Below are 24896 nucleotides of genomic sequence, written 5' to 3'. Positions count from 1 at the left end.
CGACTTTTTCAGTCAAAATCGAATTGAACCGCAGGACCTCCCTCCTTTTTTCCAGCGGGATATCGAAATCCAGAAATTTAAATATATCAACAGCCACCGTAGTGTAGGAAAAACATGAAGATGTAATAGGTATACAGACCAGGACGCCGCCCATATGCAGTGATATTGAATGAGTGTAAAGAAAAGGAGTCATTATTTGCGATGAGTTGAACGCTGATGGATTGGTTGTTCTTAGATTTATCTATCCGTTCGTTCGAACTTCGTCGTGATGGGTGGGTGTAGGATTGTTGGATGAAGGGTTGATGTTTGTGTGTGTGTGTGTAGATGGATGGATGGGATATAGATAGATATTTATTCCTCCTCGTAGAACCAGTATCTAAGATGTATTAGCACGCTGACCAAACATGAAGTGAGAAAAGGAAGTACATACTCAGCAGCATACTGCACGTCAAAACTACTCGACAAATTATCCTGACAAGTAGTCGGGGGGTTTCCTCCCGCAGTGTTGACTCTATATACCTCCGACAAGCCTCCTGTGGCCCCATCTCTCGCTGCTAATTTCAACCACGCTACGGCTCCAAAGCCTTGACCATTCTGTCCCACCGATGCACCGGTCGGAGCAGCAAGCGCGTCGCTCTTTGCGAATCCCCCTTGGCCTAATTGCCAATTCTTGGTGTTTAAGTCGAAAAATGGGGTTGAGGAATTGGTGAAGAAATGATGGCCGCTCATCATGAGATCGGCGGGGTGGAGATTTTGAGTAGAGGATGCAGCGAGGTTGAGATCAAATTGGAGAGCGACGTTAGGGAGGAGAGCGAGGAGATCAGGATAGGTTGCTGCTACGCAAGAGGCGTTGAAAAGAGTTGCGACTGCGCCGACGGCGGTGGGCGCTGCTGTGGCGTTGGTGCCGCATGTGTAGTTTTGGGTTCCGCGACCGATGGCGACGTGCTTGAGGATTAGACCTGTGGAGGGATCGGGCATAGGTGTTGGATCTGTGGAATTGGGTTAATTCTGGAATCTTAGATGGCGATATGGAAGACGAGAACATACATAGAACTGGTTGAGCTGCAGTATTGAGATTGCACACGGGAGCATGAGACATTTTCCTTCCTGCTTGGACTTTCTGACCCAACATGTCGAAGTATTCGGAGATAACTTGTTTTTCGGCGGGATGGGCAGCACCGGAGGAAAATGTATAGGTAGGAGCCGGGAGGGCCGTTGCTCCCAGAGCAAAGATGGCCCAAAGAAACGACGAAGAAACCATGATGAATAAGAATTGCGATTCGTAAGACTCAACAAGACGCAAGAAATTCCAGAAATAACCAAGCAGAAAACGACGCCAAAGGAAAGAAACAGAGACGTCAATTCCACACTTTATGAAAAGGATGGATAGATAAAATAAGATGAACCGAAACCAATCCACGATGATATGCCGGATATATAGACTCTCGAATCCCACTCGAAACAAAGAACTGACGGATCGATGATCGAACTTCTTAAGCGCACCGAGACTTCAAACTGTTCAATGAATAACTGGACTTCCAAATTCATATCTCACAGGCGCTCAGTAGGCGTCTTATACCATCAAACCGAACGGCACGATTGACGATACCCATTGGATTTCCCTGGCCATGATGCTAATCCTGGAAAACAGCCGCTTACCACCATGTACGCAAGATATGTAACGATTCTTTTTAATTGACCCTAAGGAAAGTACTAAGAAGAGGTTGTATCCCCCAGACCGGAACTAATCTTTTGGTTTGGCGGCAAGACAGGCCTTCACGGACCAGTCGAGAGAAACAGGGGGGTCGATTATGTGGTGAAAAGTCTATTGCATCCTTGCCTCTCGCAGATAGATCCTGGTATTTACGCAGGGGGCTCATGTGACTGTTGCATTGCAGTGTCTAATGATTCTTCCGATTGGGGGTTGATTGGTCCCTGATGATTTTTCGCTCGACGGAAGTTTGAAGTCTAATGTTCAGTGAGTGGATTAGATTGGATGCTGATCCGCTTAAAGAGAGCTTGGTGCATATGGGGAAGGGGAAGGGTACACAAGCGACAAAAAGGCAGATTGATTGCGCTAGGGTCGTTATGTTACCATTTTTGGTTTCTCGAAACGGATAGCGAATTAGATATTTGGGAGAGGTTGGGGGGGGGTTGTCCTTGATTCTTACTGCAGATGTAGATCTTCCTCTCTCTCTCTCTCTCTCTCTCTCTCTCTTCTTCGTGAAACCTTTGATTAGTTGCGAGACGCAGGTCCAACAGTTGGTTCTCTTCCCACTCAGAAGGTTTGGTGGCTGTCGTAACCTTTTCCTCGGTATTCACGACAAGATAAATACCAGCTGAGATGACTGAGAATTCCGATCTCCAAGCCCGAGTTGATGGATAAGGGAATGAATGATTACGTGAGAAGAATTGGTGGAGAAGCCTGAATCCTTCGGCGTTTCTTTTAATCAAGGTTTTGACATTCTTCGGTCGAGATCACAGTCATGGTTCCTATTCTTATTGCTCCTTTAGCCTATCTTACAACCATGGTCATTAGTTTATCCACTGTACATACATATTGCAGAATATGCTAACTACTTCAAATTTTGGTTAGATGTGTATCCCATACAGGTATGAAGATATCATGCAAAGATCCCGTCTTCCTTGCTATACATGTGTGAACAACAAACAAATATTGCACAACATCTTGTAGAACAATCTAATGGAGATGGAGCAGGAGTACACGGTATGATTAGACGTATTACCACCAACCCTAATCGGCACTGAGATATGCAATTAGTTTGACAGCATACTATATCCAATCAGCATCAGCAGCGACATCAATACTACACATCTAAGCAAACCATCCCAAACCCCAAGATCCGATAGCCGCGATATCTATCGAAATCTATATCCAAACTTGCCATGCGGATCTACAAGACCTTCATCCACAAAATTTCCTACTTAAAACACAGCAAATACCAGTCCCATTGAAAAAATCAGGCCATTTTCTCCCAATCCCTCTCCCAAGAAGAAGAAAACCCCCGAATCGAAAATTCTGTGCGTGCTCTCTCCATCTCCATCTACAAAATTATTTTTGGCATCAAAGCTTCAAATGAATGTCCCCGATTGGCCTCTCCAATCCGAGCGCTTATGTCTGTCTCTCTAGTTCCATGATACATCCTATAAAACCTAAAACCGAGTAAAATTCGGATCTAAAAGATCTATATTTATCCACCCAGTCTTGCCAAAGATGTACAAGCGGTAAGTTTATTGAATCGAATGGCATGATCAGAGCCAATGAATAGCATGCGGTAAACAAGATGTAGATTCTATGGCCAATTAGATGAATTGAAGTGCATTCGTTCTTTACATAGTTGGACAATAAGATGATAGATGGCTCCACATTTAGGGATTAGCTTTCCCGGTATTAGTTACTTGGGGAGGAAGGGCCTAGGAAAGGTCAAGGAATTCTTAAACGTTTCCAGGAAATTAGACGACCGTGGCCAGATGAATTTAGAAATAAACATATCAAAGTCATATCTCAATTTATACGGAAGAAACGGCAGAGAAATGAACGGTGACGAATCCTGGAACCTTCAATGCATTAGAACAAATTGGCAAATAGCCTCTATTATCACATGGTAGTACTACATGTCCTTCCAATCCATTAATCTATCATCAAGGAACCTTCCCATCGAATCCTTCCTGGTGCCAATCTCCATGCTGCGCATCCGAGGCAGAATCGACAAGTCCTTTCGCACCTCCAGCAGCTGCAACCGCTTGACCTAGATGACTTCCATGTTGATCTACATCTACACTACCTAACCAATATAGAGAGAAGAACACCAGCAAATGAAGAGCCACGCAATAACCTGCGAAGAGGTTTCGACTAGTTCTAGTCGCTAATACCATTCTGGTGATTGAGAATACTATTCTTTCCGGCAAACTCATACGTTTATATGCGCGAGCCGATTCTCGCCCACGGAACGCCGCGAAGGGCGATATGTTGGATTCGTATGCTGAACGGTAGCGATTCAATGCCAGTCCAGAAGAAGTCGACGAGGAAATCTGAACTGTAGATGGATTGGGATTTGTGGCATAAGATGAGGCCGATGAAGCTGTTGGACCTGCTCGATTGTATGTTGATATATATCTTGTCTTCTCATACAGGTTCAAATTATCCTTTTGCAAAGCAGAGATCTCCTGTCTAAGTGACGATACCGTGCGGTGACTTTCGGAAAGCTCATTCTCCAATTCTGAGTTGCGTTTCTTGAATCGATCACGCTGAGCGGTAATCATAGGGAGAATACCTGAACCTCCCCCTACAGGCTCGCCTGATCTAAGGACGTCTACGGGTGTGCTGCCCACGGGCGTCCTGGGATCAAATCCAGATATGATTGATGATGTGGGGGATATTCTGCGATTCCTCGACGCAAATTGACCAATTGCTGATTGAGGATAGCGACTTGTATATGTTCCGGCCACGGAAGGAGCAGAAGGATATGCGCTAACTCCATTTTGCATGTTCGTCAGATCATTCTCTAATGTAGCAACCAAGTTTTGCGCTTTTTCCAACTCGGCATTAGTCGTAGAAAGAGTTTCCTGCATTGTTTGCAAGCGACTCTGTAAATCTTGATGAGAAACTCTTAAAATGGTGAGCTCATCACTCAATTTTTTGTTTCTTGCAAGAAGAAGTTGCTCCAATGTCTCCCCTTTCGCTTTTCCGGATGAGCCATTTCCTGTCGGTTCTGGGGCATTGGAACTAGCCCCGATATCTTGCGTTTCATCGTCATCTCCCATAGAAAATTCGATACTCTTCAGAACTTCTAGTTCCTGCTTGACATCCTCATAATCGCTCCACTTTTGGACTTTAGTCTTCAATGAATCGCGTTCTTCCTTGAGCATCCCAATTTCTCTCTCTAGACTTCGGAGCTTGGTATCGAGATCTCGCTTTTTGACATCCCTTTCAACTCTTGCTGCGTCTAATTTCCTCAATAACGATGAATTCTCCGATCTCAAGCGCATGTAGGCTGGCTCGTCTTCCAAAGCCAATGCTGGCTGACTTGGGACTTGGGAAGCCGACTGAGCTAATTCTATTCGTAGTTGTTCATTTCGAGCTTCAACTTCTGCTAAACGGACGCTTGTACGTTCCAAATCAGATGTGACCATCTCTAACTCCGCACTCGTAACATGCCCGCGACTTCCATCCTCTGCATTCTCGGATTGTCCCATACGCTGGTTGACCTCGTAGCTCGCCTTGATTTCATTCAATAAGCGCTCCTGATTTTCCACCTTCTCTTCCAGTGATTTCTCCTTCGATTCCCAATTGTCCTTCTTTTCTTCTAGAACAGCGGCCCAAGAAGTTTCGACATCTTTCACTTTACTTTCCAAGCCTTCCTCTAGATTCTTGCGCGTAGTTCTTTCGGTTTCTAATCTGGATTCCGTATCTTCTAATTGACTGGTGAGTTTACTGACACTTTTCTGAAGATGCTCATTCTCTTGTGTAATCTTTGGAAGTGTATCCTCAGATAGCAGAAGGGAATCGACAGATGCTTCAAGCAAAGGATATGGATCTGGGGCCTCGGATAAGGACGAGTATACTTGTAGGAAAGCTGAATTCGTAGACTTCGAGTGGTTTGTGAGGAGATCTATAAAGGTCTGGTATGCTGTGGTAGATATCTGTGTCAGTACGGCAATACATTGCGAACTTTGAGATTTACCAACCTTTCAATAACCCTTTGATCTCAGATAGCTTATTTGCGTCATCTAACTTCCGGAAGTCCTTCGTCTTTTGTGCCAATTCCTTGCGCTGCACGGTCGAGTCCCTCTGATATTGAACAATTTCTGATGCGGTGTTGTCAAGAGACGGAATCATGGAGGTAAGGTCGATTGCTGTTAGTGATTAGCACGAGTATTGAAGTCCTATGGAACATCAGGGACTCACTCCTCCACGCCGAAATTGCCTTTTGAAACTTATTGTCCCCATCTTGTCCTGAAGCTACATGATCTGCGGGCGGAGATGGAGGGCTTGACACCGAAGCTGCCAGTGCTGATTCTGCGAAGTCGGTCATTGTAGTATGGACATGCGAGGGATTATAACCATTTGGTGGTGGAATTGGAGTAAGTCTAAGGCAAAATCATAAATTTCCTCTTGGAGTTGTCTATTGTGATATAATTGATGGACAGGTCTCGTAGGATGAATCTAAGCCTCCGAGTATTCACAGCATTGATATTAATCATATTGACATGATGCCTCATCTCAGACGCAAGCTGCAAGGTGTTCGTTAATGCTTATTGGATGACCCAAAACTTCAGAAAGTTCAGGGTGCACCTGGACGAGTAAACATCCCTGTAATCGCAGCCTTACTACGCTTCCCACAGGGCACGAGAGCCTAAACCAAACCAAACCAAACCAGACCAACCTTGGAAACCATTGATAACTAGCCATCATCCAATGCGCCGCAAAAGCAGTTCAACGGCCATGAGCGAGTACTTTTGCATTGGCCATGATAATTATAACTTCATAGTAAACCCTTGAAAATGGCTTCAAATGATGCGGAAGATATTTCGAATTCAAGGAAAAGGAAACGAAGAGTTCAAGAAAATGGTCCTTACGTTCTACGCAGCCTGATTGAGGACTTGCCCTTGTCTGCAGATGGAGATAGAACTGATATTGAAATTAATTGTGTGGAATTTCTAGGTAAGTAACTCCTCTTGTTATTTTCCTACCGTGTCCTTCTATTGCTAATGTACATGCACAGATCAGAACCTATATATTGGGACGTCGGCCTCGGAAATCCTTCACTTCGTACAGATCCCCCCGGATCCTACCGACATATCTAGAAAGCCCTCTTATATTCTAGCTTCGAGATTACCCCCTGCCTACCATGAGCCGTCTACTCGAGACAGACCTGGTGTCCAGCAGATTCTGCTGCTTCCTAGAGTCAACAAAGCTTGTATATTGTGTAATTGGACAGTCACCTTTTATTCCTTGCCAGAATTAAGTCCAGTCTTTGGGACGACTCAGATTCGACCTTGCAATTGGATTGGTGGCACAGACTTAAATACAGATCTAATAAGCCCTGAGCAAGATGGTAGAGGAGTTACAGTGCTTGTTTCGCTGAACAAGAAGATGAGAGTTGTGAGGATTGGGGAAGATCCTCGAGCTGTGAGAGTACGTTTAGTCGAGGTCATGCATAAGTGCTGGACTGATGTATCAATAGACAATAGATTTTGCAGGAAGCACTATATCCATCCGTCGTGATTCCTTTGCTTGTGTCGCAGATTCCCGGTCTTACGCTTTACTTGATGTCGATCGCCAGTTGAAAATACCCCTCTTTCCTATATCCTCCTCAGATGATTCCCAGTCTGGTAGCGTGGGTGGAAGGGTCGAGGATATATCTGGTAATAGCGGTGGTGGCATTTCACGAAACACGTCTCTGACCCATGGGAGTTCGTCAGATGACCGAAGCCATGGAAGGAGTACAAGTCTTGGTGCTTTCATAGCTAGTTCAGATCGTTCTGGGCGAGGCACCCCTGACCGCTTATTTCGTGATGCCTCACCTGTACCTACGGCCAGTTCTTCTGGCCCTGCGCAACGTGAAGCAAGTCCGGAGAAACCCCTACCGCCCCCGCCAGCTGATTCGCCGGCAACTAGTGCTCAAGATCCCACATCTTCTACGCCGCCTGTATACTTAAAGCCACATATAGTTTCGCCTTCCCCGCAAGAGTTTCTTCTGGTCACAGGTACTGGTACACGTGATCATGGAGTTGGTATGTTTGTAAATCTTGAGGGTGACGTTACTAGATCAACACTAGACTTCGCCAGATATCCTGATGAGGTTGTCGTGGATGGTCGTGGCGTTGATGTCGACCCCGTCCCCAACACAATGGAGGAAGAAGAGGAAGGATATGTACTTGCTTCTATGACATATGAAGATGGTGATGTAGTGCGACATGGTATCGAAATTCAACGATGGGATCTGGATCCTGGGGAGGATGTTATACAGAAGTTCTGGTTGGAAGCTCCACCTTCTGATGATGCGAGTGGCAATGAAGTAGAACGTAAGATTGGCTTGAGAGTAGTGATTCAACCAGGAGACATTTATTTCGATGACGTGGTCGACAAACTTCGACTAAAGCGCTTTCAACCTTTTACTTTGAAATCTTTGAACACATCCTTACTATCTTTGAGAAGCGCTGAATCGCCAACCGCAGCATCACTGCAAAGAGTCTCGGGCGAGAGGGAATTATTCGAAGAATCGCTTTCGCCAGGCTGGGAAGCCCGACGCAATGATGAAGAACAACAGTTTGCGCAGAGGCTAGGGAAATCACGGGCACGCGTCGTTACCTGGTCCGGAAAAAACGTGTGGTGGGCAGCTCGAAATCCACTTGCCCTGCGGCTTGATTCAGAACTTGACATGGAGTCTGAATATGAAGAGGTGCAATCTCTCGACAGAAAGAAAGCTATTGAAATGTTGAATTCTCTACGAGGCCGTGAAGCCAAAACCGAAGTCGAGTTTTTGAGCTTGGGCTATATCCGACAGAAAATTGGGTTGCTTATTTTCATAAGTCTATTGACGGCTCCTGTGGGTCAGGCCACAGAAACAGAATATGGAGCTGCCGAAGAAGCTCTTTCGGAGGGAAGCCTTGATCCCAGAGTCATTCTTGCTATTATTCCTGTTCTCAGAAACGAGATCATTGAAGGGAAGACTGGCATTTGGATTCATGGCGGTGTGAAGGAGGCTGCAGATAACTTTATAAGAATCACGAATGGAGTTTGGGAAAATCAAAACTCAATTAAAGATGGCATAATGTCTGAACAAATTCTTCGTTTCTTAAGGAGACTTCTGCTCTCTTGGCGCCAAAGGAAAGGATTTGGCAGCATTTCAAATGAGACTGAAGTCTTCAAAAGTGTTGATGCTGCACTTCTGATTGTGCTATTACAAATGGATACATCATCTCCTCGCGGGCCAGCAAGAGCCAAGTCCATACGAGCAGAACTCAATAACCTGGTGGATCACGGTGTTGATTTCTTTGAACGAGCAATTTCTATACTTCAATCCTACAACCGATTATACGTTCTTAGCCGTTTATACCAAAGTAAGAAGATGACGGAAGAAGTTTTAAATACCTGGAAGAGAATCATAGAAGGCGAAGAAGACAAGGGAGGCGAGCTTCTCGATGGCGAAAACGAAGTACGAAGATACCTACTCAATGTTCGAAACCCAGCTCTAGTCCGAGAATACGGAGTCTGGCTCGCATCCCGCAATCCTAAACTAGGAGTACAAGTTTTCGCCGATGGACAAAGTCGAGTCAAGTTTGAACCAACGCAAGCTCTCGAGATCTTACGAGAAGGAGCACCTGGTGCCGTCAAAGAATTTCTAGAATATTTGGTCTTTTCAAAACATCATTCGGAATATATCAATGAACTTATTGCTTATTATCTGGACATCGTAACCGACAAACTCGAGACATCTCCAGAAGCAAGAAGCACATTAATACAAACTTACGAATCATACCGCGCCCTCAGACCCCCCAAACCCACCTACCGACAGTTCATCACCGAAAATGTTCTCGAGGAGGAATGGTGGCATAGTCGTCTTCGTCTTCTCCAATTGTTAGGTGGAAGTCAAGGTTCCGCATCCCAATACGACGTCGCTGCCATCCTCGCCCGCATAGCTCCTTACACTCAAGAACTCGTTCCCGAAATAATCATCCTCGATGGGCGACAATCGCTCCACGAAGAAGCCCTGCGACTTCTCACTCACGGCCTAGGCGACTACGACACAGCAATCAACTATTGTCTCCTCGGCGGCTCCAGCATCTACCATCCCACCTCGGGCACCCTATCCCCCGCCACTCTCCCCACGCGCGCCGAACAATCTTCGCTCTTCCATACGCTCCTGCGGGAATTCCTCAAAATAGACGATCTGAGTAATCGCGTCAAACAAACTTCTTCCCTCCTCGAACGCTTCGGAAATTACTTTGATGTGCAGGATGTGTTGAGTATCATACCCGACACGTGGAGTGTGGAATTGGTGTCGGGGTTTTTGGTCAGTGCGTTGCGGAGAATTGTGAGAGAGAGGAGTGAGACGATGGTGGTGAGGGCGTTGAGCGCGACGGATAATTTGAGGGTTAGTGCGGGGTTGGTGGATAGGGCGAGGGAGTTGGGTCCGAAGATTGAGGTGGAGACGGAGGCAGGGGCGGGGGAGTAATTTGGGAAGATGTATGTGAAGTGTAGAGAGAGCGGGGGATTGATGGTGGTTTTCTAATTAGAGACAGTGATAGAGAAGTTACCTATTATTAGTTTCTAGTATGCAATTTATTTATTTATGCTAGCGTGTTCATTTGACATTTAGCATTCTTCTCCAATCATCTTGGTATTTGCAAAAGAAAAGAATTTTATATTGGTATCAACGTATTTAGCCTAAGTGTCTAACGACCGCTACATCTCATCATTAAAAGTTTAAACGCTAAGCGGCCAATTCGTACACAACATGCCAAGGAAACAAAGAGACGCCCAAAAGAAATCTCGCTGACGCCATTAACCATGTTCACAGCCATTATAATGCGCATCCCGCGATCAATGGCGATCAAACAATCAAAGGTTGAGCAGGGGGCGCTTCGCGCTCGACCTCTATATTTGGTCTTGTGTTTTCACCGCCCGCCTCTCCTTGCTCAACAGCTCTTTCTGTATGTTCACCATCATTTGCTCGTTCGGCGACACCCACTTCTCCATTTTCAGCAGCGACATTTTCAGTAGCACCATTTTCGGCGGTCTCCGCTTCAACGTGTCGTCTTTCTGCTTCAGCGGCTGCTGCCTCCGCTTCTCTCGCCGCATTATCCCTTGCAGCAATATGTCTTTCTCCTACACCCGGAACCAGACTCGCCACAAAAAGGAGCGCAGCATGTTCTGCTCGTCGAATTTGAGTTATGAGCCAACCTGGCTGAGCTTGTCTCTGTCTTTGTTGCTCCAGTATTCTTGCTGCAACTTGAGATTCATCTAGCTGGCCATGGGGTAGCCGAGCAGGGGTGTTTGCTTCCGCTGCTCCGTTCTGTGGTACTACTGCTGCATTTGCTGCAGGTACAAGTGCGGCATCTGGTCCAGCTAGCGGAATCAAGTTTTCTAAATGTCTTCTGATTGGACCCCAGAATTGCTCTGCGACACCATTGAAAACACCTGTGAGAACGCCTGTGTTTATGAGGAAGACAACTATTGCAAGTCCGCTCATCATCAAGAATCTTGACCAGCTGCTATTTCCAGAGGTGAAAAACCATACGAATCCAATCAACCGAATAACCAACCAAAGCACATTGACTAACTGGAGTGCGACCGGCACCCCTACTCTTTGAGCACGATTATGAATAGGCGGAAAATCTGCGGCAGGAACTTCTTCGTTTGCGCGCTGTCGGTTTCCACGTCCTATTCTAGCTCTGTGAGCATTTCTATTGCGATATTCAGGCAAGCCAATAAGGTCTCGGCCACCTACACCATTGCTCTGACGGGTTCTAGAGACACGTGGTGTATAGAAAGTCTCGGAATTGTTTATCAAAAGGGCACGAGGGCCAGAGGGAGACGTGAGTATGTATACCATTGGCTCCACAGATTGGGATGACGTAATGCTGGTAGATGCTGCTGGAGTTGGGGTCAGGTTTGGTAAAGATGCACTCGCTGCTGGGTTGGGAGACCTGGCGGTCAAAGGTGTACTAGGAGCGGATGTGGTCGCGGGTGCAGGGGTAGAAGATGGAGTTTGAGTTCCGGGTTGCGTTGACAGGGGAGTTGACGAAGATCTTGGCGCCGCGGAAGGTGCTTGGGGAGCTCTTAACCTGTCTACATTGCGCAGATAATTTTGTAAATCTAAAGCGGGGTTTCCAGTGCTTGCCGCTGGAGATCCAGGATGTTGTGCAAAGCTACGTCGCTCAGGTGATCGAAATGGGTTATGTCTCTCGGGTGGTCGGAATGTCCCTACAGGAACTGTGGTTGTAGTCTCATTTATCGTCACTTGCCATCTCTCCCCATTTGGGCCGACACCCTCCCGAGTATAAGTAGAGCTATGGTCAGGAGCCCTGAGTTGAGGTGTTGATCTACCGGCATTCATTTCGTCTAAAGCCGTAAACATGTTTGGTTGTCCGCCAGTATCCGGTGTCCCAAGTGGTCCTCCACGTCTTGTTCGCTGATGCTGCGCAATTAGTTGTTCAATGGAGGTATGACTCGCATTTGTAGATGCATACGGATTTCGAGTAACTGTGGGCGGTATTGGCATATTGTTTCCTAAATTGAGAAGACGACTAATCTGAGATTGATAAGCCCGAGTGCCTGCTTCTAGTTCTTGCTGTAGACGTTCCGCCTCCCTTTGTAATTGCTGCAGTCTTTGCGTGTGTGTGGCATGGTGAAAGTCACGATGTTGTTGGTGTAGAATTTGCGCGGCTGGCTGGCCACGAAACTGAGGTGGAGGGGTCGATATTTGAGGAGGGGGTATATTCGGGGGGTTGTTTTGTGCTTGAGGATCTGCAGCTCTCGTTGGAATTGCTTCTGGAGGAGCAGGTCGAAGAACGAGATGAAGAGTGTGAGTGTCCGGAGATGATAGCTAAGGTATTGAGTCAGCAAATGTATTACTTATATGTATAAACATATTCTCACGCTGTCTTGACCAAACACTTCTAACATTGTTTGCGATTCCCTCTCAAGCATTCGACCACGGTGAATCAGTCGTTGAGCTGAGTCGTTTGGCTTTGATTGCACGACTTCCCTGATCTTTGCTTTCAGTTCTTGTACTGTGGTGGTCACCAACAGTTGGGGGAAAGTCAATGGACTTGCGACCTCTACTGAAGGAGACACGATAGAAAGAGTGAAAGTTGGTAATTTTGGCTCTTCCTCATCCTTGGTGGGCGTGTCACTACCAGATTCGTTCTTCTCTAGTGATTGAGACATAGCGGATGCTTGATTGTTGTTGTAGTTTCGATATAAGACCTTGCCTCTTGCGATTGGGTTGGCCAGTATCTAACGCGATAGTCAGGTAAAGTGAGATGCTGAGTAGCTGTTTAAGATGTGGTTTCTTTCATAGTAATCGTAAGGAGTATGATCATACACATATAAAGGAGGGTATGGGTATGAATGAATGCTGACTTTGTAAACAACTACTGTCCTGCTGAAATAATTTGGACGATGTAAACGTTTAATGTGTCAACTCCGGTGCGAGAAAGTAAACGGTTACTATTATATCTGGTCGCAAGCTTCGGGATCATCTTGCTTATCTCATCTTATCCAAACGCTGCTACCGGGGAGTGGTCCCGCTAAGTCCCGCCAATGGACTAAACTAGGTATTTTAGAGGCCATTTTCGACAGCGGAAAACATGGCCAATAAATACTAGGCATATATAACGTTTCTTTTGATTCTTTAAAATCTTTTGTTTTTCGTTGAGACTCTTGTATTCTCATCTCAATAAGCAAACCGTGAAACGTTGACTGCAGTCTACATCTTCGCTACTCCTTAAAAGGTAACTCATTCATAAAGGCTCGAGAACGGGTTGTTTCCACCACACACTCCTATTATTCATGATCGATCTCCAGAGAGGATGCTCAGAATGCCAGCTTCCATTGCATGATCTAGCTATCTTGATTTCATTGTTGGGTATTATGTATTATGGACACAAAAGCATTCTTTTGTTTCTCCTTCTTTCAATCATCACTTTCAGAATTACTTCCTTCCAAATCTAGAACATCAAATTGGTTTTCGATACCCAAGCCCAATCTTCTAAAATCGACGCCTTCGGTTTGACCATCAATGCTACTGTATCCACTGTCACGTCTTTCGCCCTTGGTGTCTGGTTCTCCACGCCCAAGGAGCTCGCCTACTTTCCACTGCGTATAATTAGCAAATATACCATTAACAATACCCCAAAGGATGTCGTCAATTGGGTAGAAAGAGAAAATTGAGACTTACAGCAATTCTCTCGGCACCCATTCTTGCCCCTTCAAGATTTGGTGAAGCTGGACCCATTCTCAAGCTTGCCAATCTTCCAGTAACAAAGAATGGTATCTCGTCACTCCAACTCAGATCATGTGTCAAGCATGGGAATCCTCCGACGGTTTCGATGCCATACTTCTTGATCAGCGGTTGTACTGCTTCGATCTTCTCAAAGTTGATATCAAAACCTGTTGCATATATGATATGATCAAATTCAGGAAGATCCAACAACTCGGGAGAAGTCTCCACTTCCCACGATTGTGAAGCCGTATTCCATGAGGCGGAAGTAATGTTTGTATGCTCATGAAGTGATACCTGACCTTTTGAGATATGCGTTTTCAGAATATGATGATACTCCGAGTTGACGCTTCCACCATTTCTCGCTTCTTTATACATTTCCAATCTCTCCTCGTCAGAATCTGCGCTCCAGTAACGAGCAAGGAAGTGATTCTTGAATTTGGCGACCCATCCAAGTTCCATGTCAAAGTCTTTTACTTTGAGGGGTCCACGCATTATCTGGTATACTTTCGTGACGCCGCGTTTAAGAGCTGCATCTGCAATTTGGGCACTGGTAAGACCGCCGCCTACAACGAGAAGGTTCGTGCGTTGCTTGCGCGAGATCTTTTGCACCATATGTGGAGGAAGGAGTTTATCGTTCGAGCTGAGATATGAGGGAATAAGAGCGTGTGTTATGCTTCCTTCATCTGAGAATGGACAATCGGATGGCAAAGCTGGGTTTAGAGCAGCACCTGCTGCAAAGACAACAACGCGTGCTCGTTTTATACCTGTGGATGTTTGCAGTGTGAATACACCTGGACAATCTGGACATTCGTTGGGTTCATAATCGATCGAATTAACTTCGGACTTTTCCACAACATTGGCCAGATCATAACGAGTGGCAATATCTTCACAGAAGCTCTTGAAGAGTGCGGTGCTTGGTCTGAAATAATCTGGTCGGTCTCGCTCGTCTAGAAATGTGGTTTCCTGCTTGCTTTTACCACTATTGCAGTTAGCAACATTCTTTACATATTCTCGTAATCCGAAGACATCAAAACAACATACCTTTTTTTCATCTTTTGTTTTCTCTGATGTTTACTCAACTCCTTACCAATCACCCCATGAATCTCCTTGAGTTCATTATCCCTCCCCTCCTTCCACGTATATCCCCTCAACCCATCTCTATCTCGCGGATCCGGATGAAAAAACATCGGACTTCTCAAATATTTAATCTCCAGCTTCTTGAATCGCTCATTCCAAGCACTCATCCACTCGCCGCCGTGTGCATCTAGCACAGCGATATCGAGACCACTACAACAAGATGCACCTTGTACTAGTCGATCACTGGCTGTGTGGGAACGTCGACTTGTTTTGAAAGGTTTGGAGGTTTGACGTGCTGAAGATGCTTTCATCCAGTGATATCGTTGGTGTTCGGAATCTGTGAAGAGTGATGAAGGGGTACTTTCACAAAGACGTGCAGCGACAGCGAGACCGCAAGGACCCCCACCCACAATGAGAACATCGTGAATATGGATATCGTCAACTGCAAGCATATTTGGGAATTTGTACTTGGAGTTGTTGTGTTTTTCTTCTTGTTGCTGTTGATACAAAATCTGAAGGATTCTAAATAGTAACAATATGTATATACAGGATACCTATGTGTGGTGGGTACCTTGATGGCCAACCTTGATGGGTTGAGGACCCCTATGATTCTCAGCCACCTTTAACAATAACTTATAAAAATATTGTTTTGAATGGAAATGGTCCACATGTATATGCACCCAAAGTACTTAGTTTGTTTAAAATACTCGTTTTCCTTTTCCCTGTCCAACTTAAGCATCATCGACCCATCCTAATTGTTCACCCATTTTGACCTTTTGGCCCTTCTCAATGGCCCAATTCCAACCTCCCTTTCTCTTCTGTCCCATCCAGCCTTCGTCAAGACTTGGTCTTGTTCCTTTAGGTGCCTCGAACACAAGTACAACTGTACTTCCTAGTTGAAATCCTCCCATTTCTTCACCCCTTCTCAGGGCATGACCGTGAAGAATGGGGCTCGCAGCCTCGTAAGTAGCTTCGGCAAATCCACTATATGATTCCCCGCGTTCTGCTGCTTCGGCGGCAGCTCTGTCGGCAGCAGTATCTGTTGTTAAAGAATTGGTTCGTAGTTCTCGATCGAAATTGATCTTAATGGAACCAACGTTTGTAGCACCAACAGGGATGAAGGAGAAGAAGCCCCACCTCCATCTGCCAAGAAGAACAACCCGCTCATTCAGTGTGAATAAACCAGGTAATGTTCGTTGGAGATAGGGTGAGACTGAGTATAGTTCTCCAGCGAAATGGCGGCGCTTCTCAGCGACCCAAGCTGTTGGAGAATGGAAACGATGATAGTCACCGGGTGCCAGATATACAACTACATAATATAAAGCAGTCTTGTTCTCTGTAGTAACTCGAGAATACCACGGCTTTTCACCAAGAGCAAGGTCGGCACGAACTTCGGCTTCAGAGGCTGGCTTTGGTGTGGTGGAGGCATCACTTGACTTCTTTCCTGGTTGCTTCTGGGGCGGCCCAGAGAGTAAATTTGGAAGAGTATATGAGATACCATTTACAGTTGCAAACTTTTCGTCTTGCTTGATAATCTCTTCGTCTCCGTCATTGTACCTCGCCTTACTTTGTTTAGGTGTGGTATCTTGAGGCGGGGTGAATATACTGGACGGATCTGCAGGATTAGGAGTGGTAGCTGGTTTGCTGGTACCGAGAAGAGCATCCAGACTATAAGTCATTCCCTTAACTTGTTCTACCTCGCCACTTTCGATTGCACCGAACTGAAGAACCCGACCATCAGCTGGAGAAAGCAACGCATTCGGATTTGGATGAAGTGGGCGAGCTCCTGGTTTCAGAGTACGATAAAAGAATGAAGCTAAATTAGGGTATACGTGAAGATCGGGTTCTGATACTTCAGAAAGACTGGCAGAAATACAATTAGAGAGTGCATATTTTTTGAGATTGAGAGAAGTGCACTCACTTAACACCGAAAATAAAAGAATACAATTTAAATCCGGGTACACGTAGATAGTAAGGTATCTCCAATTCATTGAATCTGCCCCATATTCTTGACATGGCTTTCAATGGGAGAGTTGACATTACTTGAACCTGCCTGTAGACTTGTTAGCTAGAAGCTCAAATACCGAGTGAATTACATACCATGGTCCCGAGGGCCTTACTCTTTCTCTCCTTCTTGCTCGCCCTTGATAACCTTCATCATTTCCATCGTCTCCAGATCCTACACTCCTCACAATTCCATCTCCGTCTTCCTCTCGCCTCCTTGCCTTTTCTCGCTCATTCACTCGATAGAACTGACCAAGACCTAAAAAGCCTATACCCAAACCCACAGGTATATGATACCATGTTATTTTTGTATCATTCAAAGCCCTTCGTAGTCTCGTTCCGAAAGTTTCCTTGTATTCGTTCTGACGATAAAATCTCGCAGATGATGAAAAATTCCGAGGCCTATGACACCGGCATATGCATTGCGATTGTCCTAGAATTGACGAAGTTCGCAGAGTTTGAAGACCTCGCTGCGATGATTGAGATGGAGTCGCATGCGCCGCGACAAGTCGGTATGCCATCGAGGGAGTCGGATTGAACAATCTCGTCCTTGTGATCAAAAATGGGTTGTTTTCCAATATTCAAGTGTTTAGGATCAGCAATGACGAAACTCATTTATTTTGCCGTTGCCGTTGTTCACCGCTTTCCAGCACTGTTTTTCGAAATTATCTTTCGAATGAGTTAACCAATTTATTATTGTAAGAGAAACATGAAGTATCTGAGTAAGTAATTGGATTTACTTGTACTAGATTGAGTATAAAAGTCTATATGTTGTACAAGTTAAAGTGTAGATGTTATGTGATGGTAGTAAATCTTAATTATCATGAGCAGTTTCGTCTGTCCCCTCCCTCCCATGCAAGCATACTAGGTACCCCGCGAGCCAGCCAAACCTAATATAAGCAAGAGAATATCTATTTCTCTTTTCCACCAGAAACATCTCCCAATAGCACCATCAGCAAAATATGGCGAACTCGAGTTCAGAAGTCATGGGCGCGTCACAGCCATCTATTCAAATCTCATTCCCTCTTCCAAAAGCTCCAGAGACCAATATCCATCTTCACCTGACAGTCAACACCGTTTCAATATTACTGTTCCTCACAACGGCATTAAATGGCGATACTTCCACTGCACCACCTCTAGGTTCATTCGTCTATGCGCTTCCCAACGTAAGTCATTCTTTAATTCTTACTTTGTCTCAATGTTCTAACATATGTTTAGAGAATGAATGCTAGTCAGCCACTTTCTACACCGTTGTGTGTCTACGAATCCTCAGTCGAGTTCACGACCCGTCTTGCAAAATTGTTAGCGCGAAAGACAGGAAAGCCCGTCTACGTTGGCAATTCTATCAGCTTCGCAAGTGCAGGAATGGGCGGGACTGTGGAGGAGGAGGTGGAAGGTTTCAAGAAGGTGGTGGAAATTGTCATGGAACAAGTGCGAAAGACCGAAGGTGAACTGATTGTGAATGATACCAATGGCACTTAAATCGAAGCTGTCATTACCTTCAATACTCCCCCAATGGAGATGAAGCTCCAGCTACTACACACATTATTCTAGTTCGTACGAGGGAGAGCGGACGATACCGAGAATCGGGTTCTTGCAAAAGCAAGCTACAACTTGATAGTTGTGCACTCTACTGTTGTACACATGCCGGGTCTAGAAATGACTACTGAACTATTCAAGCCATTTCAAGAATGGTATCACCTGAAATCAAAGATTTATAGGCTAAGGGTCTTCATCGAGGCTTGTATCATGATCAGTTTGGTGGGACAGCAATAATCGTCAGATGTACGACCTGACAAAGAACAGGACCAAATCCTTGGGATCTTACTTGCACATCATTATCACTTCGCGGTGCAACAATAACAGAATAGGAACTCATCAAGGTCCAATTCTACTATGTTCTTACATTGTTCTAAAGACTTTCAATGGACCACGACTCACTCCGCCAATAATTCAATGTCTATCAATTCTTTCATTGTGTACGACCGTCAATCTTGTCTAGAATTTGCCAAAGTCTCAATAATGTCATGCGCCCTTTCTGCATGCAAGATTTCCAGGCCATTGCCAATTCAGAATCTATTTTAGACCTCTTGAGGAAGATAAGGCTATACAATTTCATTTCTATCCTTGACACAAAAGTAGTATCACTTACCGCCGCACTAAGACCCGATCTTTGGGGGGGGGGGGGGGCATTGGGAATGAGTTGGCTTTATGACATAGGGCTGGAGCTACAATGATCAATCATCGGATAAGTATGTGTATGAACTGTCCCGGCTGCAGGTCCGCAGATGTGGCTTGTTGATGGCTCCTCACAATAAGTCTATCTGAATTTGAAGCATTGTGCGATACGCCAACCCACTGAACGTAAATCCTTTACTGAATGAATAGAACTAGATATTTGCAATTCGAATTTTTCGTGAATACGATATTCTTTAGGCTGGGACTTTGGGTTCTGAAGTTACACGGTGTCTTGGAAAGAATCTTTCTTCGTGTTATTGATAAATTGCAGGAACAAATAGTGTATCTACAAATATCAGTCATGAGGTAGCAAGTAACAAGATATTGATCAGTCTTGAAAAGTAAAAATGGTTTGATGGTGCATTTCTTATACCGGTCTTAATATTAGTCTTAAACTTGTATCCTGATCTCCCTAGGTATCTATAGACATCTATATTTACAGTATCTATATTGAATATCCAATTCCGCGTCACTTCTCCCTTCGATCATTGGATTCTACGAGCACTCTATCCCATCTCATCATTCTGTAATTCTACCCAATCTTCTTAGTTAAGCAACGCCCATATTTTCAATACTGACGACAAGCTCTCCAGTCAACTACCCCTCAAAGAGTATTTTCCCAAGCGAGAAGTTCGCTCTTCGCAAACGTCCAATTTCGGCCGATAGTTCTTCAACAAGCACGAGTAGCTACCTAGGCACGCGTAGTTGGTGGTGGGTACAAGTGAGTGAGTGAGTGAGTGAGTGAAAGAACAGAGACAAAGAGGATACAGCACTCAAAAGGGTTAATTGTCAAGTGTACTCGAGTACTTCGTAGCATACGCAAAATGGCCTTACGAACCTACCTATCAAAGGTTGGTAGCCGTCAAAACTCCCCATATAATTATCAGCATTCACTTACCCTCCAGTAATAACTTTTTCGTGTTGATGATACGTTTCCATCATCCACCAAGGTATCTCTATCTACATAGTACTTAGTACTACCTGCCTTCAGACCTACCTATCGGGTACAATATAAATAAATAAAACCCTTTGTCATTTGTTCTCATTTCACCAACCTTCTACGAAAAGCTCTACGAAAGGCCCAGTCCAAAAAACAAAAAACAAAAGCTTCAGTCACAATTTTACACAACCATTCTCCTACGTACGAGTACACCTATTCACATTACACAAACCAATAACCCCCCTGCAAGCGTTATTATATGGGTATCGTCGTACTAGTACCATATCGACCCCCAAATTTCGACACAGCTTTTCTCTGCCGCCCTTGGATCTAGCAAACAAATTGACACCCCACCAAACTCCTACTTCATCGAATCGTAACACAATTCACATCCTACCTTCTTTCTTGCCATTTCCTCCTCCATAGTTGCGATTCGTAAGTCATGCTCCTCCTTTATTCACGCCTCATCCAATGATCTATCAGATTCATCAATCCTTTTATAAACCATTATCACAAGCTAACTCTTCAACCTTTGCGCTAGATGTCGACCTACCTCCTCTAACGTCCCACAAGCAAATTCTTGTGTTACCCCTAGAGCTTCTATTCCTTACCTTGGAGTGCGTACCTGCATATCGGAATCTTGAGAATACTCCAAATCGAAGGTGCGACAGGCTCCTAGTGAGAGGGTAACAGATATGGCGTGGCAGCCAGAACAGGAGGCTTTGAGGCAATTGTCAGGATGCTTGAAAGACTCGTTAAGTGGGCAGGACAAGACTGCTCAGAAGCAAGCAGAGATTGTAAGTTGTTCCTTTGAAAATGCATAATCTAAGATAGAACTGCTTTGCAGAGCCCGATCTAATTACTATACCAAACAGATGCTATCTCAAGCAAAGTCTTCGCCAGACATCAACAACTACCTGACATACCTATTTTCGCATTCGGAGGTTCCTTCGGGCCTAAATTACACTTCACATGATTACTTTGCGATTCGATCGGCAGCAGCTGTTATGCTGAAGAATAACATTAGATCTGGGTACAAATCGATACCTCCTGAGAGTCTATCTCTCATACAAACTTCGGTTCCATTAGCCCTTCAAGACAAAATCCCAACCATACGAAACTACGCCGGAAATGTTATTACAGAAATAGTTAGTAAGGGAGGTATTTTGGGATGGCCACAGATTTTGCCAGATTTGTTGGCTTTGATTGGGAATACCAGTGGAACAATTTCACCAGAAGCACAGGAGGGAGCCATGGCAGCTTTGTCGAAGATCTGTGAAGATAATCGAAAAATGCTAGACAAGGAATATCAAGGACAGCGACCGCTTGCCTTCATCATTCCAAAACTTATTGTGTTCGCCGCAAATGAGAGGCCACGAATTCGAACTTTGGCTTTGACCGCTTTGAATATTTTCATTCCACACAAACCCCAAGCCTTACTTATTTCTTTGGATGATCTACTTAACCGCCTGTTTCAACTCGCCAGTGATCCCTCAAATGAAGTTAGGCGACAGGTCTGCAGAGCCTTTGTTCAGATTGTGGAGATCCGACCTGATAAGATTCTTCCTCATATTGGCGGATTGGTTGATTATATGATAGCACAGCAACGAAAAGTTGATGACGAGGAGTTGGCATGCGACGCCGCCGAATTTTGGCTCAGTGTCGGGGAGCACAATGAGTTATACACTGCATTGGGTCCATACCTTGACAAAATTATACCTGTGCTACTCGAGAGTATGATATACAGTGAGGAAGATATTGCCATGCTTGAAGGTGGAGGCGATGATGCCGATGTCGAGGACCGCGCCGAGGACATCAAACCTAAGTTCGCCAAAACAAAAGCTGCCAGAATGCAAGCGGCAAATGGGGACAACAATGGAGCGGCAAATGGTGTTGATTACACTAAACTCGCAGGCATGGAAAATGATGATGACCTTGATGAAGGGGAAATCGAGGACGATGACGACGATGAGGCCCCTGAAGACAGGTGGAATTTGAGAAAGTGTTCAGCTGCGGCACTTGACGTTTTTGCAAACGATTTCCGCGGACCAGTCTTTAACACGATTCTTCCATACTTGATGACCAACCTACGACATCAGGAATGGCCACACCGAGAAGCAGCGGTTCTCGCTCTCGGTGCCGTTGCTGAAGGCTGTATGGACGTTGTAAGACCACATCTTCCCGAACTGGTACCCTACCTGATCTCACTCTTGAATGATGCCGAACCGTTGGTTAGGCAAATTACCTGCTGGACCCTCGGTAGATACTCGGCTTGGGGGGCTGGGCTTGAAGACCCGAACCAACGAGCACAGTATTTTGAGCCGATGATGGAAGGTATTCTGACAAAGATGTTGGACCGCAACAAGAGGGTTCAAGAAGCCGGTGCTTCAGCATTCGCACATCTCGAAGAGAAAGCAGGTACCAACCTCACGCCGTATTGCAAGCCAATCATTCAGCAATTTGTCACGTGTTTTGAGAAATACAAGGATCGTAACATGTTCATTCTGTACGACTGCGTTCAAACACTAGCCGAGCACGTAGGCCAAGGTTTGGCGCAACCAGAGCTCATTGATTTATTGATGCCAGCACTGATAAACAGATGGCACAAAGTTTCTGATCAATCACGAGAATTATTCCCACTCTTAGAATGCTTGTCGTACGTCGCTACTGCTTTGGAAGATAGCTTCGCCCCATTTGCCGCCCCCGTTTTCACGAGATGTGTGACAATCATTCATCAAAACCTGGAAGAATTCATGGCGGCGGCCAATAATCCAGGGTTAGATACTCCGGACAAGGATTTCATGGTAACTAGTTTGGATTTATTGAGCGCGATTATCCAAGCAGTTGACGATAAGCAATCTGCAGCGCTCGTATCCGGTTCGCAGCCCCAACTTTTTCAACTTCTCGTATATTGCATGGAGGATCCAGAGAACGATGTCCGCCAATCATCCTACGCATTATTAGGAGATTGTGCAAAATACGTGTTTCCACAACTACGAGAATTCCTCCCCACGCTACTCCCTGTGCTCATTAGTCAACTCGACCTTGATTCAATTGTTGATGAGCAGATTGAGTCGACCTTTAGCGTACTCAACAATGCATGCTGGTCGGCAGGTGAGGTGGCAATTCAATACCAAAAAGATATGGCCCCATACGTGCCCAAACTGTCCGAAAAATTCCTCGAAATACTGTCCAATCCAATGGTACCAAAGTCGATGAACGAGAATGCAGCTATAGCTCTAGGACGGATGGGCTTGTTCAACGCTGAGATCCTGTCACCCCACTTGGCCACCTTTTCTCAACCATTTCTTAAGGCTCTCGAAGATGTTGATCACACCCTGGAAAAGGCTACTGCTTTCAAGGGCTTCTTGTCGATTGTCATGTTAAATCCACAAGCCATGGAGAAAACTTTGGCCCAATTTGTCACTGCAATTGCAAAATACGGAAAGGATGTTGAACCCGGCAGTACTTGGAACGTCGAACTACAACAAGCATTCCAACAAGTAAGCTATTGATTACCTCCTGTCATAATATTTGGACATGACTAACATTTGTTTCTTCTACCACAGGTCCTCGATGTTTATAAGGGTCTAATTCCGGATTTCAATGCCTTCCTCAATAGCAATGTTGCTCCAGCAAATATCGCAGCTTTAAGATCAACATACAACCTGTAAATATCTATATGGACAGGATGACCTTCGGGTCAGTGCGAAAATCCAAGGTATATTGCAATCTGAGAATTGAAATGTTTTACAATTTAGGCAGATGGGCCTACATGGGATAGGGAATGATTGAAGATGAATGCAAGCTGATAGGTTGCAATTTGATGAGGAAAAGAAAAGGTCAAACAACAAGCATGCAGGAGCTCGAGGGCAAATTATGCATGGAATATTTGTATTTACAAAAGAGATTCAACGTGAGGAAGATTACGTTTTAAGGGATGGATGGATGGATGGATACTGATGATTAAAGCGAATGGGATGATTGGCGGTTTGGAAGAACGATGATTGAAGGATGGGAATCCATATGGGTTGAAAGAGGAAAATAGCATACTACATTCTGGCAAAAGAGATGGCATGGCGATCGATTTTTCTTCTTTCTTTCTTGATTTCTTTCAACTTTGTCCTTGAGAAGGTGTGGAACACTGGTAGGGTGTTGTGGGTTGGGCGGATAATAGCCCTAAGGACATGTCATGCATAGTCATGGGTGGATAAATGGGAAGTGGGATGGATGGATGAAAATGCAAGTAAGCAAAAACAATTAGATAGATATACTTGATCTTGATACCTCTTCTTGGGGCTTTAAATTCTGGGGGGAGAAGTGAACGAAAACATGGTCATCGAGAAAGTGAAGAGGTACAGGTGGGCAAAAAATGCTTTGAATGGGATGGGCGAAGGGAGACATATTTTGCAACAAGCATAGCGTTGAGACGGGTATGTTTTTGGCGATGGGTTATTATTTAGGTAGATAGATGAAGTAGATAGATAGCATATAGTTGGGGAGCGAATAGTATATATTAGTTTAGAGGGAGATCTTTGAAACGTTTGTTGATTGATTGAAATTTGAAGGGTACGAGTTTAGAGTGATGGTAACGTGAATGTAAATGTATAAGTTGAAGGGTAGGTGAGGGTGAGAACGAGGATGCGGGAGGTGAAATGGGA

The 24896-nt window shown here is 45.0% G+C and overlaps 8 protein-coding genes across 8 annotated transcripts; 3 read left to right on the top strand and 5 right to left on the bottom strand.

The window, feature by feature from the left end:
• Window positions 1-351: 351 nt before the first annotated feature.
• On the bottom strand, window positions 352-1261 carry EAF01_007383 (uncharacterized protein; the record flags this gene model as incomplete). Its single annotated transcript, XM_038915638.1, has 3 exons — window positions 352-376; window positions 431-989; window positions 1048-1261. 3 exons carry the CDS (start codon window positions 1259-1261, stop codon window positions 352-354), a joined length of 798 nt encoding a protein of 265 aa, XP_038769276.1.
• A 2402-nt stretch (window positions 1262-3663) lies between these two features.
• Window positions 3664-6056, bottom strand: EAF01_007382 (uncharacterized protein; the record flags this gene model as incomplete). Its single annotated transcript, XM_038915637.1, has 3 exons — window positions 3664-5651; window positions 5710-5877; window positions 5930-6056. 3 exons carry the CDS (start codon window positions 6054-6056, stop codon window positions 3664-3666), a joined length of 2283 nt encoding a protein of 760 aa, XP_038769275.1.
• Window positions 6057-6420: 364 nt separating this feature from the next.
• EAF01_007381 (uncharacterized protein) lies at window positions 6421-10326 on the top strand. Its single transcript, XM_038915636.1, has 3 exons — window positions 6421-6685; window positions 6747-7159; window positions 7209-10326. The coding sequence occupies exons 1-3, from the start codon at window positions 6526-6528 to the stop codon at window positions 10200-10202; spliced, it is 3567 nt and encodes a 1188-aa protein (XP_038769274.1). The 5' UTR covers window positions 6421-6525; the 3' UTR covers window positions 10203-10326.
• A 254-nt stretch (window positions 10327-10580) lies between these two features.
• EAF01_007380 (uncharacterized protein) lies at window positions 10581-12919 on the bottom strand (the record flags this gene model as incomplete). The annotated part of the gene is made up of 2 exons (XM_038915635.1): window positions 10581-12575; window positions 12629-12919. The coding sequence occupies 2 exons, from the start codon at window positions 12917-12919 to the stop codon at window positions 10581-10583; spliced, it is 2286 nt and encodes a 761-aa protein (XP_038769273.1).
• A 747-nt stretch (window positions 12920-13666) lies between these two features.
• On the bottom strand, window positions 13667-15505 carry EAF01_007379 (uncharacterized protein; the record flags this gene model as incomplete). Its single annotated transcript, XM_038915634.1, has 3 exons — window positions 13667-13849; window positions 13932-14955; window positions 15018-15505. The coding sequence occupies 3 exons, from the start codon at window positions 15503-15505 to the stop codon at window positions 13667-13669; spliced, it is 1695 nt and encodes a 564-aa protein (XP_038769272.1).
• A 279-nt stretch (window positions 15506-15784) lies between these two features.
• EAF01_007378 (uncharacterized protein) lies at window positions 15785-17817 on the bottom strand (the record flags this gene model as incomplete). The annotated part of the gene is made up of 3 exons (XM_038915633.1): window positions 17154-17817; window positions 16975-17106; window positions 15785-16916 (listed from the first exon to the last, which is right to left on the bottom strand). The coding sequence occupies exons 1-3, from the start codon at window positions 17576-17578 to the stop codon at window positions 15785-15787; spliced, it is 1689 nt and encodes a 562-aa protein (XP_038769271.1). The 5' UTR covers window positions 17579-17817.
• A 202-nt stretch (window positions 17818-18019) lies between these two features.
• On the top strand, window positions 18020-18539 carry EAF01_007377 (uncharacterized protein; the record flags this gene model as incomplete). Its single annotated transcript, XM_038915632.1, has 2 exons — window positions 18020-18223; window positions 18276-18539. The coding sequence occupies 2 exons, from the start codon at window positions 18020-18022 to the stop codon at window positions 18537-18539; spliced, it is 468 nt and encodes a 155-aa protein (XP_038769270.1).
• Window positions 18540-19698: 1159 nt separating this feature from the next.
• EAF01_007376 (uncharacterized protein) lies at window positions 19699-24870 on the top strand. Its single transcript, XM_038915631.1, has 6 exons — window positions 19699-19821; window positions 19889-20146; window positions 20201-20670; window positions 20777-21032; window positions 21111-23738; window positions 23805-24870. Exons 4-6 carry the CDS (start codon window positions 20931-20933, stop codon window positions 23907-23909), a joined length of 2835 nt encoding a protein of 944 aa, XP_038769269.1. The 5' UTR covers window positions 19699-19821; window positions 19889-20146; window positions 20201-20670; window positions 20777-20930; the 3' UTR covers window positions 23910-24870.
• The last annotated feature ends 26 nt before the right edge of the window (window positions 24871-24896 follow it).

Source organism: Botrytis porri (assembly GCF_014898465.1).
Source record: "Botrytis porri strain MUCL 3234 chromosome Unknown BPOR_009, whole genome shotgun sequence".
NCBI classification, from domain to species: domain Eukaryota; kingdom Fungi; phylum Ascomycota; class Leotiomycetes; order Helotiales; family Sclerotiniaceae; genus Botrytis; species Botrytis porri.
Note: the sequence above shows the minus strand (reverse complement) of the source record. Positions and strands in the feature narration are given on the sequence as shown.